A 19,380-nucleotide genomic window follows, 5' to 3' on the forward strand; every position below is an offset into this window, starting at 1 on the left:
TAATAAAAAAAGCCTTTTTTTTCTACATTTTTTCCCCGCCAAATTTCAGTTAATTACTTGCATAATTTAAAATGGAAAAAAATGACCCCAAAATGTTGACAATGTGATATGCAAACATTCATTAAATGCTTTATTTTAATGCATGAAATGATGTCTATTGCTCAAACACAACCTGTGCTACCTTAAACGTAGCCATCGCGCTGTCGCGCTAAAGGCTAATCTATGGTCAACATTAATAGTTCCATTAATCTGCGTTAATTCATGATTAATGCGATAATTTATTGTGATTAATTAATTAATAGTGTAAATAAATGCCTCCCTGAAATAAATTATTTTTCTCCCTCAAGGAACATAATCTCATAATTCTCACATGAGCATGAAAGACTTCATTTGTCAGATTGCAAAACGACTCAAATAAAATGCCTCCCTGAAATCAACAAAAAAAAATATGGCGGCAAATGTAATGACCTCAGTTCAGTGACTGTTTTACACGTTTAGACATGAGAGTAAACTGTCTTTCAGATATTGTTAAATAAAAACGTACAAATAAATGCCTCCCCTTAAATAGACTGTTCATATATGACGGTTTTTTTTCTTGTTGGATTCAATGAGAGGGCAAGCAATGGGTGAACTCCCAGCATGCAATAGCTGCAGAGTCTTGATTATGATGCACAAAGAAAGTTTTTAAAGGGCAAGACTTTCACTGAAGGATTTTTTTTTTTTTGGGGGGGGGGGGCAACCTCGCGCCCGATTTGGAATTCATAGCCCAATGAAAGCGCTTGAGCGGCCGCAAATGAAATAATGACATTTTGGACCGATACGTTGCAGCCAGCGCGTTATCCGGTCGGAGTTAAGGCTAACGGCGCTGAACCAAAAAATGCGCTGGAGCGCGGCGGGGGGGGGGGGAAACAAAGCCCGGGGTTGGGCTCACGCTGAGCAATCATGTCGTCTGATTTCTTCCCGCTCCAGCTGCCGCCGTTGCCGCTAATGCCGTCCCTCGTCTTCCGGCGTTTTTTGACTGAGCGTCATCTTTCTCGCCAAATTTGCTCGGCCGCTAATTTTCACCGCCGGGAGGCAAAACTGTACTCTTAAGCCAAACGCATTTGAATGATCACAAACGCGGCGCCGCAGCGGAGCATACGGCGGAAGAAATTAACTTCCATGACTCGACATGATGCGACTGAATAGACCGATTGCACGCACCGACTTCAGAATCCAGTCCGAAAGGTTTTCCACAAGCTCCCGGGTCAGCTGTAGAACTGAGTTGAAAATTCTGCTACTGGTCCAGAAATCGCCGACTGCTTTGGTTATTTTTGTTGCGCATTTCATACACAAGGCAGCTCAATGTGCTTAACACAAGGAAACCACAAACAGTAATTAACAGAGCAAGAAAACAAAAGTAGGTTAGAAAATGTATTAAAAGAACATTTTAAAGCATTATACAGCAAACATTAAAAAAAATTTGTGTAAGGAAGTTTGAAATAATAATAATAATAATAATTAAAAGAGAAAACACATGATTTAAAACTGCCGAAAATACCTTAATCAAAGGAATGTGTTTTCTAACAGCAATCCTCTTTTCTTTATTGCCGAAAAAACAATGGCCTCAGTTTTGTTTTCATTTAGCTTAAAGAAATTTTGGTTCATCCGGTTGTTAATTTGCTCTAGTGAGTGACAATATTTTTAACCAACTGGGGACGTTGATAAATAAAGTTGTGCGTCATCTGCATAGCTATGATAGTCAACATTGGCGTTCTGAAGCATTTGACCCAACGGTAGACTGAACAACAGGGGTCCAAGGACTGACCCTTGAGGGACCCCACATGTCATGGCCATTCCATCAGATTCCAAATTTCCAATGGTCACAAAGTAACTCCTTTCCTCCAAGTAGGACCTTGGACCGTAGGGTGTCAGTTTCAAGACAGGAATAGGGTTAGGCCAGTTTAAGGTGTCAAAGGAGAGTTCCAAAGGAGAGTTTCAAGATATGCTAACCGTTTGAAAGTAAGGTTTTGTGCCAGGGTTAGGGTTTCAAGACACATTGGAATATCAAAGTAGGGTTTCAAGCCAAGAGTTTAAAGCCTTTGTATTTTAAAGCAGGGCTTTGAGACAGGGTTCGAAAATAAGGATTCAACACAGGGTTTTAAGGTTTCAAGTTAGGTTTTCAAGATAAACTTAGGCTTCCAAGGGTTTAAAAGTAGGGTTTCAATACAGGGTTATTGTTTCAGTTTTATTTATTTTATTTTATTTATTTTTATTAATATTGCCCTCGACTTGACTTGACTTGGTTTTGAGTCAAGGGTAGGGTTTCAAATGAGGTTTTGTTGACAGGCTCAGTGTTTGAAAGTCGGGTTTCAAGCCAGTTAGCCAGCATGCTAACTCCAGGGCAGGATAAAAGTTAGCGTAATCTTGAGCCGTCGGGGTGAAGCTGACACTAATTGTCAGGGACGCGAGCGTCGCTCTGTGTGATTTAGCGACGTACGCTAAGTGGTGCAAAGGCCGCGGGCCTCGTCTGCGGGCGGCCATCCGTCAGAGCCGGGTTCTTTACCCACTCAGTGTGGCCTGATTCGGCCGGGTGCGAGATGACAAGAATAACAAACGCGTGCAAAATTGGTCAGAAAGACGCGTTGCAGTGATAGAAGCAGAATAAGAAGCGCTCATTTGACCAAGTTAGCAAGGGAGGAAGAAAGAAAGAAAAAAAGATCACAGATTCGATGTTTCCCCTTTGGGTTTTCTTGTCGGGCTCGACCGGACAGCGGCGTTGTCGGAAATTGGCCGAGATGCAAAGCGGCGTTGTTGTGGCGTCTTCATTAGCTCTGGTTGCGCCAACGGGCCTTTTCGCGGCGCATTTATTACTCCGCGCATCTGCTTCTCTCGAACTTGTCTTTGGGCCAAGTGGAAAAGCGCGTCAGAGGGTTTGCAACAAACAAAGAAAGAGGAGTTTTTTTTGGACCTTTCGGCCACAGGTGGGCGATGATGCCCACACCAAACGTTTTCCACAACCTCCCCACCATTGGAATTGCAATCACCAAAGTTAGGGCTTCAAGCTCGGATTTGGGTTCCAAACTAAGGTTTCAAGTTTGGTTTAAAGATTGGCTTAGGGTTTTCAATTAAGGTTTCAAGCCTAGGTTAGGATTTCAAACAAGGGTGTAGTTTTCAAAATTTGGGTTTCAAAGCAGCTTTTCAAAAAGGGCTTGAGGTTTCAAATGAGGGTTTCAAGCCTGGTTTGCGTCTTTAAATCTGTTTTCAAGCCTTGGTGATTACCAATACCAGGCTTTATTTTAAGGTATCGTGTACTCATGATGGCAATACCAGCTACCGATACTTAAGGCAAAACAAAAAAATCATTAAGTATGTCTTCCTCGGCAGTAGTTGGCGCTATACTCTTTGCAGAAAGAAAGATCTTTATTCACTTTTTTTTTTCAGAGTTATCGTTATTCAGTATTTGGTGAGTACTCAAAGAGTGAATAATCATACTTGTATCGGTCTGAAAAAAAAAAGTGTTATCAAACATCCCTTGTTTCAAGCTGGGGTTAGGATTTAAAAAAAAATGCTTTCAAGGATGGGCTAACGCTTTAAAATTAGGGTTTCAAGCATAGGTTAGGGTTTAAAAAAGGGATTAGGGTTTGAAATTGAGGTTTCAGGCTTTGGTTACAGTTTTAAATTAAGGTTTCAAGCCCCGGCCGGGTTAGGGTTTGAAACTAGATTTTCAGCCCGGGGTTAAGGTTTCAAAGTTGGGTTTCAAGCTAAGGCTAGTGTTACAAAAGCGGGTTAGGGTTTCAAATGAGTTGTCGAGTTTAAACCTGGGTCGGGTGTTTCAGAGTAGGGTTTCAAGACAGGTTCACATGGTGGCGTAGTGGTCGGTACATATGCCTCACAGTCAGGAGGTCCAAGTTTGAATCTCCGTTAAGACATCCGCGCGAAGTTTGCGTCCAAGAGATTGTCCAGAGAGACGTGAATGTGAGTGGGGTCCGCTTGTTTGTCTTAATGTGTCCTGTGATTGGCTGGCGACCAGTTAAGGGCGTAATAAGATTTTGTGCCAATTTTCTACCTTTCATTGTGTTGCCCGGCTGAGACAGTTTGTTGATTCGGAGCCGCGCAACAGCATCAATCAGAGCTAACGTGTCATTATCTTGGCAAAAGGTGCCATTTACGGCAAAAGTTGCCCATGAAGAGGCGTCGGCGGCACGCTGTTTATCCTTCCGACCTCATAGCTGTTATATCAAAGTGAGTCACAGCCTCGTGCGCTCCAGGGGTCGTCTTCTCATCTTCTTCATGCCGACGGACCCAAAGTCAATTATGGAACGCGTCGATGACATCACCAGACGCTGGATTTCTTTCCTGAGTGATGCTCTGCCGCCGCCACTTCCCGCTTGTTGGGTCCTGGCGTCGTTTCCCGTCCTCAGCAAGTGAAATGCAAGCTCAGTTGGATTCGGGTCAAAATGGACTTGGCCTTTGGATCCCTTTTCCTTCAAAAACTCATCGGTTGGTTTTTGGCAATATGCTTCGGGTCGTTGTCCATCATGTCATCCCGATGCACTTGTCAGCCGGCACGTCAATCAATACAAGGGAAGCCTTTCCATTGGCCGCCATACATTGAACAGCGGAGGAGCCAACCGTCCCATGACTTTTGCTCTCTGCAAAAGTGTTGTCATTCCGACACCGTTACCTGATTTTGGATCTAAAATACCTGATCAGTTTATTTGCTTTCTTTCTTTTTGGTTCTTTTACAAATGGTCCGCTTGTGTCACTCAAGATTATTATTATTATTATTATTATTATTATTATTATTATTATTATTATTATTATTATTATTATTATTATTATTATTATTATTATTGTATAAAGACAAGAGTCTAATGGGTTCAATTAGGGCTGTGCAATTAATCAAAATTCAATTACAATTTTAATTATTAGATTCCACAATTACAAAATCTGCATATTTGTAAAAAAAAAAAAGAAGAAAAGAAAAGATTATTACTGTTAATTTTTGTTTTGATTAAATTTAGTTGCACCTTTTTTGGATTTTTTAAATAACACATTTAATAAAATTGTTTCATCCAAAAGGAACTAGCATAATTAATTTGAATTTAGTCGTAAATGTATATTTTTTATTAGGTTTTTTTTTTTTTTTTACGTTTAAACATTTCCTTGTTTTGTACCAAACAATAAAGGATCGTCCAACTGCAGAGTGCACATGCTGCACTCCAACTTCAAGTTTTTGCCAACATAAATAAATAAATATATATTATGATAAATTCTGTTTGGTCCAAAAGGAACGTACATAATTATAATGTTTCTATTTTATTTTAATTGGTCTGAATAATTGTTTTATACCAAAAAATTATCGTGATTTAAATGATTGCCAAAATAATCAAATTATAATTTTTTCCGCCCTCGGTTCAATGAGAAGTTAAGATCATTTATGTATTTGTATAGTTTGAAGGACAGCATTAGGAAATTCATATGATTTTTTTTTGCTTATTTTTATTATGTACTGTTGTCTTCACTGTTATATAAGAAGTGTGTTTCAGTGGCCATCACCATTTGCGCTGTCAATAAGGATGACCTTAATGCAAAAAAAAAAAAACACTGCTAAATGTGTGTATGTGTTTTTTTTACATTTACCTTCACCGTTATTGATGAAATTATGAAAATGACCCGTATGTATTAACGACGTGTTCTTTGTGTGTTCAGGGTACGATGTCTGCGGTGGTGTGGGTTCTGCTGCTACTCCTGCACTGGACATCACCGGCCGCGTCCCAGAAGCCTCCGGGGCTCAGCGTGGGCGTGGTGATGGGTCAGACCCGACTGGTCCCGGACGAGGAGCTGCGTCATCCACAGAGCCCCGACGACGCCCTGGACGTATCGGTGGTGCCCTTAAGGATCAACCAGACCGACCCCAAGTCTGTCATTACACAGGTGAGAGGGAGTGCCGCTGTCGGGTTTTAGTTTGCGGAGTACACAGCAAAAAAAGGAGTAAAAAAAAATTTTGCTTTTAGACTTTGTGTCTTGAAATCCTGCAAATTTCTTCTGGGTGGTTCGATTGGCTAATTATGGTCACGTGGTTGCAAGAAAGCAACGTTTGACGTTAATCTCCCATTTCTTGACAGTGAGAGAGCGAAAACAACCGCTAAGGAATACTTTCCATTTGAAATGCGATTCAAACTATTTGCGGCTCACCTAAAATGTCTTTTTTCTGTTTTCCAAGGTATGCGAGTTGCTGTCGCGTTCTCGGCTCCACGGCATCGTGTTCGCCGACGGCACCGACCACGAGGCCATCTCTCAGATTCTCGACTTCCTGTCCGTGCAGACCCAACTTCCTGTGCTGGGCGTGCACGGAGGCTCCTGCATGATCATGGCCGACAAGGTGAGTGAGCGACGCGGCTGCTTGACGACGACGAACTGTTGGCGACTTTGTCGAAGTTTGTTTCATGGAAAGAAATGTTAGCGCTTGAAACAGGAGAAGAATGTGGCAGTATTTGAAAATGATGCGAGTGTTTCAATGGAATATAAGACTAAATGGGCAGGATTGTGGTTTTGAGGTAAGGTTTGAAATTAGCCTTAGCATTTCAAAATTGGCTGAAGGATGCTTGGAAATGGTTAAAATGACGTTCTGCTTTGGAACAAAATGGCAGACTTTTTTTGCGTCTTTTCAGGCATGGCTGTTTGAGATTTTGTTTTTGTGGGTCTACTCATGATAGACACGCTTACCAACATTCGCATTGAAAAGTGAAACTCTTGGGAGGAATTCTTGTTTAAAAAAACAAAAAAAAGGGTGCTTTTCTGGCATAGCTTCTTAAGACTTTTTTTGTGGGTTGGTCTGGATAAACATGCCTAACCAAATTTCGGCTGAATTCTTTTTAAGATTCCAGATAGTGATACCGAGCCAAAAAGGTTGTTGGAAACCAAAATGGAAGACTTTCAGGCTTTATTGTGGGTCTACTCATGATAGACTTGCCTAACAAATTTCTTGTTGCTATATTAGGGGCTAGGTCCAATTCTGGGAAGCTATACAACAAAATGGCTGGCTCCTGTCTACTTTTGGGCAAGCTTTTGAGGCTTTTTTTGTGTGGCGGTCTACTGTCTGATAGACTATCAAAAAGTCTACCAAATATCATGTTGTTAAGTGCAACGACTACTCTTCCAAAAAAGGCACTTGCGATTAAGCTAAAAACAAAACCCAGAAAGAAAATTGTTTACAAAATCCCAACTTGAACTTGGCCTTTTAAATGACAACCTTCTTAAGATCAGCACGGAGACGGCGACCGTAGGTCGGCCACGTGAAGGTCAGCGGCTTTTAAACGCCCCGTCAGGTAAATAATGACGGGGAAAATGAATCAATTGTGCGAAGCGCGGATGCCGACGTGCCATTTAACAAGCTAAGTGAACACCTCCAATATCTTTCTGCAAACCTGCAACGAAACAGCAGAGATTGGCCGCCCACCAGACGGGCAGTAAATCACTGCGGGTGTATTGCCGGCTCGATGGGCTTCAACTGGATGTCGATGGCGGACCGAAAGAGATAATGTTCCTTGTCACCGCGCTCAAAGCCTAATTAGCGCCACACTGTTTACCTTTCACACACACACACACAAAAAAAAAAAAAAGGCAGTGTTTTTCTTGAAAACAAACGTCTGCCTCAGTCATTTCTTTGCTATTTTCTCCCTGCGGCCAACAAATGTTCTTTTTTCACTTGAGCTTCAGTGTAATAAGAAGTCACATGTGAGGATTGACTGCATTGACAATCAGGGTGAAGGATGTCACTGAGGATGGAGGAAGAAATGAAAACTGGGATCAATTGTGAAAGGATACCCAAACCTTCTACACTAACAGCTTAAAAAAAACAAAAAACTAACAAAAAAATATAAATAAATAAATATATATATATATAGACCAGTGAAAAGCAGGTCCAAGTTGTGGCGCTTTCTGCTTAATTAATATTCCACAAACCCAATATTGATCACAATATTAACGAAAAAAATAAAAAAAACGATACGTTTGTTCAAATTTTGCATGGTCTGAGAGAGCACGCCTTTTTCAACACTTTATTTGTATCGTTTTCAAAAATAACGCACACGTGGACTGACTAAGAGTCAGTTTCGCTCCCACGCTAGCGATATAGCAAGACAATGCCGCTTATCTTGTGTGCCTGCCGTTGTGTTCTCCATTTGAATCCCTCTATTTAGACAATAAACGATTAGCCTATCATACTTTAAATGTTTCTGTGCAGAGAATAATTTTGGTGTGACGCTCCATAATCCGGCATGCAGAAACCAAAGAAACCCCAGCGGACTCTCTCAGTTCACATTTAAAAAAAAAAAAAAAAAAAAAAAAAAAAAACCTGCATTGCACGAAACAAAACTGCATAGACGGGAAGCGTCGCGCTCGAGCGTTCCGTCATGTCGGGGATGGAGAAGCAGAAGGCGAGAGACGCTGCCAAGAACATGCAGACAGCAGGCAAAAAGGGAAAAAAAAGGAAAAGAATCCACGTATGTACTGCAGTGTAGGTGCGTGTGGGCGGTGCAAGTGCGAAACACTTTTGGTGCGAGGACGGATTTGTGCTGCCTGAAATGTAAACTTGACTGCCGGTTCATGTCCAAGTGCCACTTTGTATCACAGTTGAGGCAATTTGCAACTCGCAATGTTTACAGCAACAATGTCAAGAAAATCGTGGAAAGTTGCACAAAACTTGAAAATGTGTCTTACAAAAATATTTACCAGTAATATGCATCTCATGTCAGACTTATATAAATAAATAAATAAATAAAAGATCCTTTGGAGATTTTTGAACATTTGTAATTACCTTTTTGTAACATTAGCTTTTGTGGTTTCAATTTTAGATTTGGTTTTTATTTGTAAATAAATATATATATTTTTTTAGATCATCCAATTTGTTGGATTTTTTAAAAAGTTTGTCCATTCAATGCCAGACTTTGGTTTTTTTTTTTCAGATAAAATTTCCCAAAGTCCAAATTTATGGCTCATTCTTGTTTGATCAATGACTTTTGTTTTAGTGAAAAATGGATTTTGATTTTACATTTAAAAGATTCTTTTTTTTACGTAACTTTTTCTGCAATCAATGTCTGACTTTGATGTTACTCGTTCAAAAGTGCACTTGTCCATTTAATGTCAGAATACTTTCTTTCTTTCTTTCATTATTTGGGGATCTTTTATTAAAATTAATAAATCACAAAATAATATAATTTGTTGGTCTTTTTTTGATCAATATCAAATTTTGCGGCATTGTTTGGTTTGTGCATTCAATTTTAGACTTTTTTTTTAAAGGATATTTTAAAAATAAACATTTTGTAGCCGTATTTATTTATGTTTATTCAATATAAAATTTTGTGCAACGTTGAATAAATAGGCTGCATACATGAATACATAAATACATACAAATTTTAAGTACACAAAATAACAGCTAAAATCAAAAAGGTGACTTGCCGTACAGTACAGTTAAGATTTTGTGGAATTATTTATTCTTGTGTATTCTTGTATTATTTTTAATTTTACTCTTTGTACGTAGGCTTATTACGGAAGCGTATTGCATTCACTTGAGAAAAAAAAATATTCTGACTAATTTCTTTGGGGAGCTTTGTTTTTTGGAGTATTTTTTAAAATGTTCTGTTTTTCTGAATATGTTTTTTTCTGTTTTACTGAGTATTTTTTCCTGTTTAAAAAAAACAAAATGTTCCCGTTTTTCAGAATATTTTTTCCCCTTTTTTTCTGAGTAATTTTCCCCGTGTTTTACATTCAGTTTTTCTGAGTATTTTTTTTTAACTGCTATTAGTGAGTCTGCAACAAGTCACTTGGAGTTCAGAGGTAAAAAAACAAAAAAAACTCAGCTCAGTTTTTTGGAATATTTTCTTTTGTGTGTGTGTTTAAAAAAAAATGTCCCCCTGTTTTTCTGACTATTTTAATTATAATTATTTTTATTAAGAAATACAGAAAATTAAAACAAATTACTCAAAAAAACAAAGCCCCCCCCCCCAAAAAAAAAAAATTAGCCCGAAAAACAGGCCATTTTTATTTTTTTTAAGTGAATGCAATACGCATCTCTGCAGAGGTAAATAAAAAAAACAACAACGGAGCACTTTTCTGCCTCCTCGTCATTTGGTGTAAGGCTAATTTGTGTGAATTGGGTCTGCTGTTGTCACGGAATGAACACGGAGAAAGGCCACGGGAGACGGCCAGATTAGTCGGGAATGTTGTACTTCCATTACATGCGGGGGGTCGCTTTGGGAAATCAGAAAAATGTTGCGGCGCTCTCTTCTGCCGCTGCCGGCGGGGGGGTTTGCGGGTCACACGGCGTGTAGCACCAGCGCGCGACGACGTGGAAATGGAAGGCTGTGAATTAAACATGGCCGTCGTTCCTACCGTGTCGTGGGACGCCAAGCCCTTCTGCTAACCCGCCAACCCCCTCGCCATCCGGCGCATCTTCGCGGTTGTTTACGGGGGGGAGGCGGGGCGCTAGGTACGTGCGCCTCGCCTGGGATGGCCCACATCGGTCGGGGCCATTTGCAGTGGCTTTTAATATTTAACACCCGCTCCGGAGAAGAAGCGACGCCGCCGTACCGCGCGTATCCGAACGCTCGCTCTCGAGGTTTACAGAGTCTTGCTTTTGGCGCTGCTCCGCACTTGGGGCGCTTTTGTGTGAAACAAAAGATTGTCTTTTTTTTTTTTGACTTGGTTCCATGGTTAACCTCTTTTGGCGGCACAAATTTGGATTTTTCGATAAGCACTGCTTTTACATGTCGTTAACTGGGGTCACCTGTCAATTTTAGTGAAGCCTCCATGTTGCCAAAACGGGATCGACAATTAATTGTCTTTAAGCTGTAACTGTCAGTACGGAGTTTTTTTTATTTTTTATTTTTTTTTATTTTTTGAGGTCGGTGCTGTATTTCACCTTCCTTGGTTTTCTTTGGTCCTTCCTCGGGTCTCCTGACGGCGGTGTTCGGTTTAGGTGAACGGTATGAGATTTTTTCTAATAGGTTTTTTGGTGAGCTAACAAATACACGCACGCACGCGCGCACGCACGCACGCACATACACATACTCACCCACACACACACAAAAAATAAATAAATAAATATATATATATATATATATAAAAAATATATATATATATATATATAAAAAAATAAAATAAAGAGCAATGATGATGACATATCCGAATGAACAATACTGAGCTCTTTATAAAAAAAAAAGAAACAAATACACGCACGCACGCACGCACACACACACGCATGCACGCACATACACAAAAAAAAAATAAATAAATAAAGAGCAATGATGATGACATTTCCGAATGAACAATACTGAGCTCTTAAAAAAAAAAAAAACATGTCAGTGCGGAGTTGTTAGGTTGACGAGTCAATTATTCGACACGTCGATGCAATGTGTAATGTACATAGACAAACATTGAACATAAAACAGTAGAAAACAAATAAGAAGCCAAAATGGGCAAGAGTCTCATGTAGTAGAAGTGTCAAAATGATTCGATTAATTGTCAATCAAACCGATTTTCAAATGAATCAGCAACTATTTTAATAACGGCGTAATCACCGTTTGATTTCATATGATCCAAATCCTCTGATTTCAGCCTCTCAATGATAGTTCATCTCTGATTTCTGTAGTCCTTCGTGAAAGCGCCACCGAAAATCGTCTCTGTTGCGTCTGCCGCTGCGAGAGAAGCTCCCCTTTTTTCTCTCCCAATTGTTGCTTTTCATGACCACTTTTTTTCGTCTTCCGCTTTGGAAAGTGACGGCAGCGTCAGCACTCTCCCAGGAAAAAAAACACGAATCTCATCATCACGAAGGAGCTAGAAGGCCAAAATGTGCAACAAATAAATAAATAAAAGGCTTTCGATTGAACTGGAGGGGGGGGTTAGGGGGGGGGGGGGGGGTCAGGTGGCAAGACGTCACTTTCAGGGTTTTGTCTAAAACGCTTGGAACATATTCACATATCATGTTTCTTCTCATTCATTTTGTGTAACATAAAATGTTGATTTTATTCCTTAATATAATAATAATAATATTATACTATTAAAGTTGCATTTTTTTTAAATCTCACATTACTTTTCAGTAATGTAATACTTTGCCATAAAATGTTTTTCCTCGTAATATTATCACTTTTTATTTTTATTTTTATTAAATTTAATGCAATTTAAGTTTCCTAGAATTAGTTGTTGTTTTAAAACCTCCTAAATTTTGTCTGTATTCCTGAAATATCACATTTTCTCACTCGTAAAATTTCGATTTTATTTTTTGTCATGTAGCTTTATGTTTTTCTTTCTGTAAAATTCCAACTTTATTCAATTTTTTTAGTGACTTTATTGGTATGAAGTTGGCTTTTTTCCCTTCATGATGTTATGACCTCTTTCCAGAAATATTAAAAAAAAAAAAATCTCATAACATAGTGACTTTGTTCTTGTAAAATAAGGCTTCATCTTCTTTTCAGATTACGCACACCTTTAATGTAACAAATTTGAGTCATTTAATGTACGTCCATCTAATGCTCCATATTTAGATGCAAACGGCCCTTAAGAGTTAAAATGTTCAAGTCAAAGACGCTGCTATAAAGTCAACAAGAGTTTTTATCAGTCTTGTATCCAGACGGCAGCTCAGCGAATATGGAAAAAGGACTTTGATTGAATCCCGCCGTCGCCTCACCGGAGGGCCTCGTACCAAAATGGCGTGGGACAGCGGCGAGATAATGAAACACCCCGGCAAGAATAATAGCGGGAATAATAACGATCCCGTACGAATCAAAGCGAAGACGCGACTGCTCGGACACTCGGAGGAAAAGAAGACGCTCGAGGCGTTGGCTGAACCGATTTCAAAAGATTGCGTATTATTCCGCTTCTTCTAATCTTTCCACCAGGCCTGTCCAAAGTCCGACCTGGGGGACATTTACCCGCTGTGCGCTTCTCTTTGGCCTGCTGCATGATCTAAAAATAGAACTCAACATGCAAAATGCATCAAAAAACGTCCCAAGTTTTGGTAATGCATGTGGCAAGCATGTGGCGGGTGGCTAGCTCGAGAAGCTAACACATCTCGCTAGCACAAGCTAGCACGTTAGAGTAGCCCACACCGATATCACTAAAATTCTGTTAACTGCTGTACTATGCACAGTGGCTAGCACGCTAGCCGGTAGCTGAATTAGCAGTCTGAATTTATCCAGTGCATACGTCTTACACAAAACTGCTATATAGCATGTAGCATGAGCTAGCAAGCCAGTACAGGCTACGCCGGTACCGCCAAAGTTCCGCAGTGACCCGACCTGTGAATTTGGGTACGAAATGTGGCAAGCACGAGAAGCTAACACATCTAGCTAGCACAAGCTAGCACGTTAGAGTAGCCCACACCGATATCACAAAAATTCTGTTAACTGCTGTACTATGCACAGTGGCTAGCGCGCTAGCCGGTAGCTAAATTAGCAGTCTGAATTTATCCAGTGCATACGTCTTACACAAAACTGCTATATAGCATGTAGCATGAGCTAGCAAGCCAGTACAGGCTACGCCGGTACCGCCAAAGTTCCGCAGTGACCCGACCTGTGAATTTGGGTACGAAATGTGGCAAGCACGAGAAGCTAACAAAGCAGGCTACGTCTTTAGCCAGCGCACCTTCCAACACAGAACAGCTAGTTACTAGTTAGCTAGCCAATCGTATGAACTGATTCTCCCTGTCACAAACAAATGGAATCATCCAAATCGCAAAATAAAGACTATACCAAAAAAAAAAAAGAAGAGCTTAAACAGCCAATCTTTAAATATTGTAATCCACTATTTGAGCCGAAGCAACCATTTTATCTCAAGTAGCGTCATCTCGAAAGACAAAATGTTGTTTATTGAGCCGGCGGACATTTGAAAAAGCTCTACTGGGAAAATTGAAATGACTTATGGACTCATTTGTCATTGTTTGTTGAAATTAAATCTTTATTCCAATAACAAATTAGAGCAACAATTAAACATGAACTTTTATTGCAGCCCAGCCGACTGCAACCAAATAATGTGACTCGAGACGACCGATTATCGTTGTCGTGAAATATATAAGCGTCTCTCCCTTTTCTTCTGCAGCCCGTCTGGGCAGCTTGCGAGCTGAACTCTAATGGAGCTCCGCTGATTGCTGACAATTAAGCTTCGGGTTCCACTAACAGACTCGGCCCCGCGTCACTACGGTTTAAAGGCTATTGTAAGACTTTTTTTTTTTTTTGGGGGGGGGGGGGGTGGATTGTTTACAGTCGCTTTTTTTTTCTACTGTGCAAAGTGGCGGTTATAATAAATGTGTGTGTGTGTGCGTGTGTGTGCGTGTGCGTGTGTCCGACACAACAACACTGATTAATTTAAAGCGCATGGATTTTTATCTTGATTAAATCAGCTGTCATTTGAGAAAAAAATGATTTTTCCTCAGCGGCTCTCCGTCACGCCGTCGAGTTCCCCGTCGCCAAAGGTCAAGTCACGCCGTTTCATTTGCGACGTGCTCCTGCCATGATGAATACTTCATGAGCAATCAGAGACCGCCGGTGCAAATTGGGATGCAAATTTAGCCTGGCGGGGATTAAAAAAAAAAAAAAACATTTAAAGGGAGATTGCAGGTGGAATTGGTAAGTGGACTTAAATATAGATAACAGAGTTAAGACCAAGACTTTGATGGGCCGAGATGGAATCTAGACCAAGTCTTAAAAGGGGTCAAGATTGAGATTTTCAAGACGAAGCCTTTAAAGGGTGTTGAGACTGAGTCGAGACTCAAGGTCACATTTTCACAAGTACAGATCAAGGCTTACAAGACCAAGACTTCCAAGGGTCAAGACAGAGTCGAAATCAAGACTTTGAGTTGTCGAGACCTAGTTTAGACCAAGACTGAGGGATTGAGTCCAATGTAAGAGAAATACTTTTAAGACAAAGACATTGAGAGTCCAGATTGAGTCAAGACCAAGACTTTAAAAGTCAAGGTCACATTTTCACAAGTACAGATCAAGGCTTACAAGACCAAGACTTTTAAGGGTCAAGACAGAGTCGAAATCAAGACTTTGAGTTGTCAAGACCTAGTTTAGACCAAGACTGAGGGATTGAGCCCAATGTAAGAGAAATACTTTCAAGACAAAGACATTGAGAGTCCAGACTGAGTCAAGACCAAAACTTTTAAAACCTATTTTATTGTTTTTGTTTCATGGATCGAGACGTGGTGAGTTGAGAGCAAAGACTCGACTGTTAGAGACAGAATCAAGACCAAGTCCGAAGACCAAGATTTTGCGGGGTGAAGGCCAAGACTTTTAGACAGCAAGAATTTACAAAAACAACAAGACAGAGTCAAGACCAAGACTTTCCAGACAAAGCAAGACTGAAACTCAAGACCAAGACTTTGCTAAGCATCCTGATTTAGGATTCACGCAAACGTCTTTTTGCATTTTCCACTCCTGCTGTTCCCTGCGACTCCGAAGTGCTTCCATCAGGCTTTTAGCCACATGCTCGGGGACACAACATTAGGGACGCACGCTAATGAACTCCATCACCAGAGACACTTGAAATATTGTGTCACGGCCGCATTGAAGAGCGAAAGGGGACAAAAGGAAGAGGGACAGACTTGCACGCAAAGAAAGGAAACCCATGAAGTGGGACGCTCTTATTGCGGCCCCCGAGATCCACGAGTCGGTGCCGCGTCTTGAACGACACGTTTCTACTGCTGATGATGTGATTTGGGAGTCTGGCGGCCCCCCCGGGAGTCCCTTTGGTCACGCGGGGGATGTTGGAAACTCTTTCATGCTATAATTACGTCTGGTTCGGTTCAGTTGAGTTTCATTTGGTTGATTTACTTTTTCCGTAACCTTAAGTCTCCCTTTTTCGATGTGGCCTTCGAGTCGAGGTCTTATCACTCCTTTTGAAACGTATCTCGTATTTGCTAAGGAAATATGTCTCAAAGTCAACGGCAGTTATGATTTGACGGTTTGGCACTGAGTTACGACCACAAACTTTATAGTTTATTGAGATCGAGACTTTGAAGGGCCGCTGAAAAGGACCAAAACTTTCATGGGTGTGACTTTGACTGGTTGTGCCAGAGACAAGACGAGTCTTTGAATGGGTCAAAACCAAGTCAACATTGGATTTGTTGGGGGTCTGGATGTTTCTTGGGTTGGGGAGGAGTTCTGGTGGGTGGCCCGTTGGGTGGTGTCTGGCCGATGCTGGATTTCACCTTCCTTGGTTTTCTTTGGTCCCCTCGGGTCTCCTGACGGCGGTGTTCGGTTTAGGTGAACGGTATGGGATTTTTTTCTAATAGGTTTTTTGGTGAGCTAACAAATACACGCACGCACGCACGCACACACGCACGCACGCACATACACATACTCACCCACACAAAAAAAAAAAAAAATAATAATAATAATAATAATAAATTTAAAAATAATAATATATATATATATATATATATATATATATATATTATTATTATTATTTTATTTATTTATTATTATTATTATTATTTTTTATTTTTATATATATATATATATATATATATATATATATATATATGTATATATATATATATATATGTATATATATATATATATATATATATATATATATATATATATATGTATATATATATATATAAAATAAAGAGCAATAATGATGACATTTCCGATTGAACAATACTGAGCTCTTTATAAAAAAAGAAAAAAAGAGAAAAAAAATAAAAATAAAAAAAAAGTCAAGATAAAGATTTTAAGGGCGCACTCACACTTGGGCCCTTGTACCGTGCCCAAGCGTGCTTGCTGCTAAAGTCCGGGTTCAATAGGTCGTGTGAGCGCAATCGATCCGCGCCCGAGTCCGGTTCGGGAACCCCCAGTTGAGCACGATTGGGAGGGGTGGGCCAGAGAACGGTACGGTCGGCCGCACATGCGCACATTTGGGAGGCAACGGTTTGGTTGGAGTCATGTGAGGGCGGGCCGGAGGGGGGAGACCAAGACAAGACAAAAGCCTGAATCAATCCAAGACCACAAGACAATCAAGTGGTACTTCACGAACAACAAGGCATCAATACAAACAGTTGGACGGGTTATGACCAAGACTTTTAAGGTGAGCGGTCCAGATTTCCTCAACAGTCAAATATTCAAGACCAAGACGGCAGAAACTTTGTGAGTTTGAGACAAAACCAAGACCTTTTCGAAATTTTAATGGGGTCAATCAGACCGTCACTCACGTCTGTCTTCTCGCCGCGGTTTTCCTTCCGCCCAATTGCACGCATGCACTGTTGCTACAACCCGTCATGTTTGACAAAGACTGCGTGTGGCGCTGGCTGGGTCCACTTCCTCTTTTTTGCCCTTTTCAACCGGCAGTCCAAACTTTTCTGGCCCTTTCCGGGGGCTTGACCTTCTCCCTCCCTTTCTCTCTCGCTCTCTCTCTCCACTTTTTTTTATTTTCCCCTTGAATATGCGCCAGGCGTCGTGACAGTGCGTAATCCCCCCCCCCCCCTCCGCCCCCCCGGGAAATAATCCACGCCGGCATCTGCGCGCCCATGGTGGGGGAAGTTGTCAGCGTTTGCAAAATGCCAACTCCGATGCCCGCAGTTCATCCGAGCCGGAGACCAATGTTATCTCCCGAAAAAATGAAAGTAAATAAAGTCAATAAAAAAAAAGACAATAAATAAAGAAACAAGTCAGAGTTGCCATGCCAGGTTCTTTCAGCGAAAATGTGGCCCGAGTGATAACACACAAATGTGCAATGAATTAATTTACTGCCTCAAATTTCCACCATCAACGCTTCATTGCAACATGTTGCATGGGGTAGAAACCGAGTCAAGAGAGACCATGAACCAAGACTTGGGGGGGGGGGGGGGCGGGGATTGTCAAGACCAATATATTGAGGGGTTGAGCCAGAGTCAAGATTAAGACTTTGGAGGGTCGAGAATGAATTTGATACCAAGGCTTTAATGACCAAATCTTTGAGGGGTCAACGCTGTGTCAAGACCAAGACTTTGAGGGGTGGAGACTGAGTTGTGACCAAGACTTTGAAGGTTCTAGACTGAGTTTAGGACAAGACCAAAAATGTGAGGGTTTCAGGGTGACTTGAGACCAAAACTTTGAGAGATGAGACTAAGACTTTTGGATTGGGGTGCCAAGACCAAGAATTAAAATGGTTGCAACAAGTGATTAGAGGATCAAGACCGAGAAGTTGAAAGGTTGAGGCCGAGTCAAGACCAAGACTTTGAAGGGTCCAGGTCAAATCAAGACTGAGACCTTGAGAGTTAGAGGCCGAATCAGGACCAAGACTTTGAGGGGTGGAGACTGAGTTGTGACCAAGAAGTTGAAAGGTTGAGGCCGAGTCAAGACCAAGACTTTGAGTGGTCAAGACCAAGTCTCAACCAAGACCTTTGAAGGGTCCAGGTCAAATCAAGACTGAGACCTTGAGAGTTAGAGGCCGAATCAAGACCAAGACTTTGAAGGGTCCAGGTCAAATCAAGACTGAGACCTTGAGGGTTAGAGGCCGAATCAGGACCAAGACTTTGAGGCGTAGAGGCCAAGTCAAGACCAAGACTTTGAAGGGTCCAGGTCAAATCAAGACTGAGACCTTGAGAGTTAGAGGCCGAATCAGGACCAAGACTTTGAGGCGTAGAGGCCAAGTCTAGACCAAGACCTTTGAAGGGTCCAGGTCAAATCAAGACTGAGACCTTGAGGGTTAGAGGCCAAATCAGGACCAAGACTTTGAGGCGTAGAGGCCAAGTCTAGACCAAGACTTTGAAGGGTCCAGGTCAAATCAAGACTGAGACCTTGAGGGTTAGAGGCCGAATCAGGACCAAGACTTTGAGGCGTAGAGGCAAAGTCTAGACCAAGACTTGAGGGGAGGAAACAGACACACAACCAAGAGCGTGACAGGTTAAAAACTCAATCTATCGATCTATCGCAATAATTCTATCTTTCTAGAGGATGAATCCTATTTAGGGAGCAGGATTCATACGTTGACAGGTTGAGACCGACTCATCATCAGGACTTTCAAGATAAAGAGTTTGCAAGTCGTGTCCAGGACTTTAAGGGTCGGAACCAAGTCAAGACCAAGACTTTGTCCAGGACTTTAAGGGTCGGAACCAAGTCAAGACCAAGACTTTGTCCAGGACTTTAAGGGTCGGAACCAAGTCAAGACCAAGACTTTGTCCAGGACTTTAAGGGTCGGAACCAAGTCAAGACCAAGACTTTGTCCAGGACTTTAAGGGTCGGAACCAAGTCAAGACCAAGACTTTGTCCAGGACTTTAAGGGTCGGAACCAAGTCAAGACCAAGACTTTGTCCAGGACTTTAAGGGTCGGAACCAAGTCAAGACCAAGACTTTGTCCAGGACTTTAAGGGTCGGAACCAAGTCAAGACCAAGACTTTGTCCAGGACTTTAAGGG

At 41.2% G+C, this 19,380-nt stretch overlaps 1 protein-coding gene across 2 annotated transcripts in view; it reads left to right on the plus strand.

Moving 5' to 3' along the window:
• The window catches only part of grin2ab (glutamate receptor, ionotropic, N-methyl D-aspartate 2A, b), a 132,955-nt gene that overhangs the window by 36,125 nt on the left and 77,450 nt on the right, over positions 1 to 19,380 (plus strand). For both annotated transcript variants that reach the window (XM_086082491.1, XM_086082492.1), the window contains 2 exons: positions 5,695 to 5,919; positions 6,209 to 6,367. In XM_086082491.1, coding sequence (XP_085938617.1) covers positions 5,695 to 5,919; positions 6,209 to 6,367 — 384 coding nt within the window. The remainder of the gene's footprint in view (positions 1 to 5,694; positions 5,920 to 6,208; positions 6,368 to 19,380) is intronic.

Source organism: Leptonotus elevatus, chromosome 8, assembly GCF_054856555.1.
Source record: "Leptonotus elevatus isolate MCC_2025b chromosome 8, RoL_Lele_1.0, whole genome shotgun sequence".
Classification (NCBI taxonomy): domain Eukaryota; kingdom Metazoa; phylum Chordata; class Actinopteri; order Syngnathiformes; family Syngnathidae; genus Leptonotus; species Leptonotus elevatus.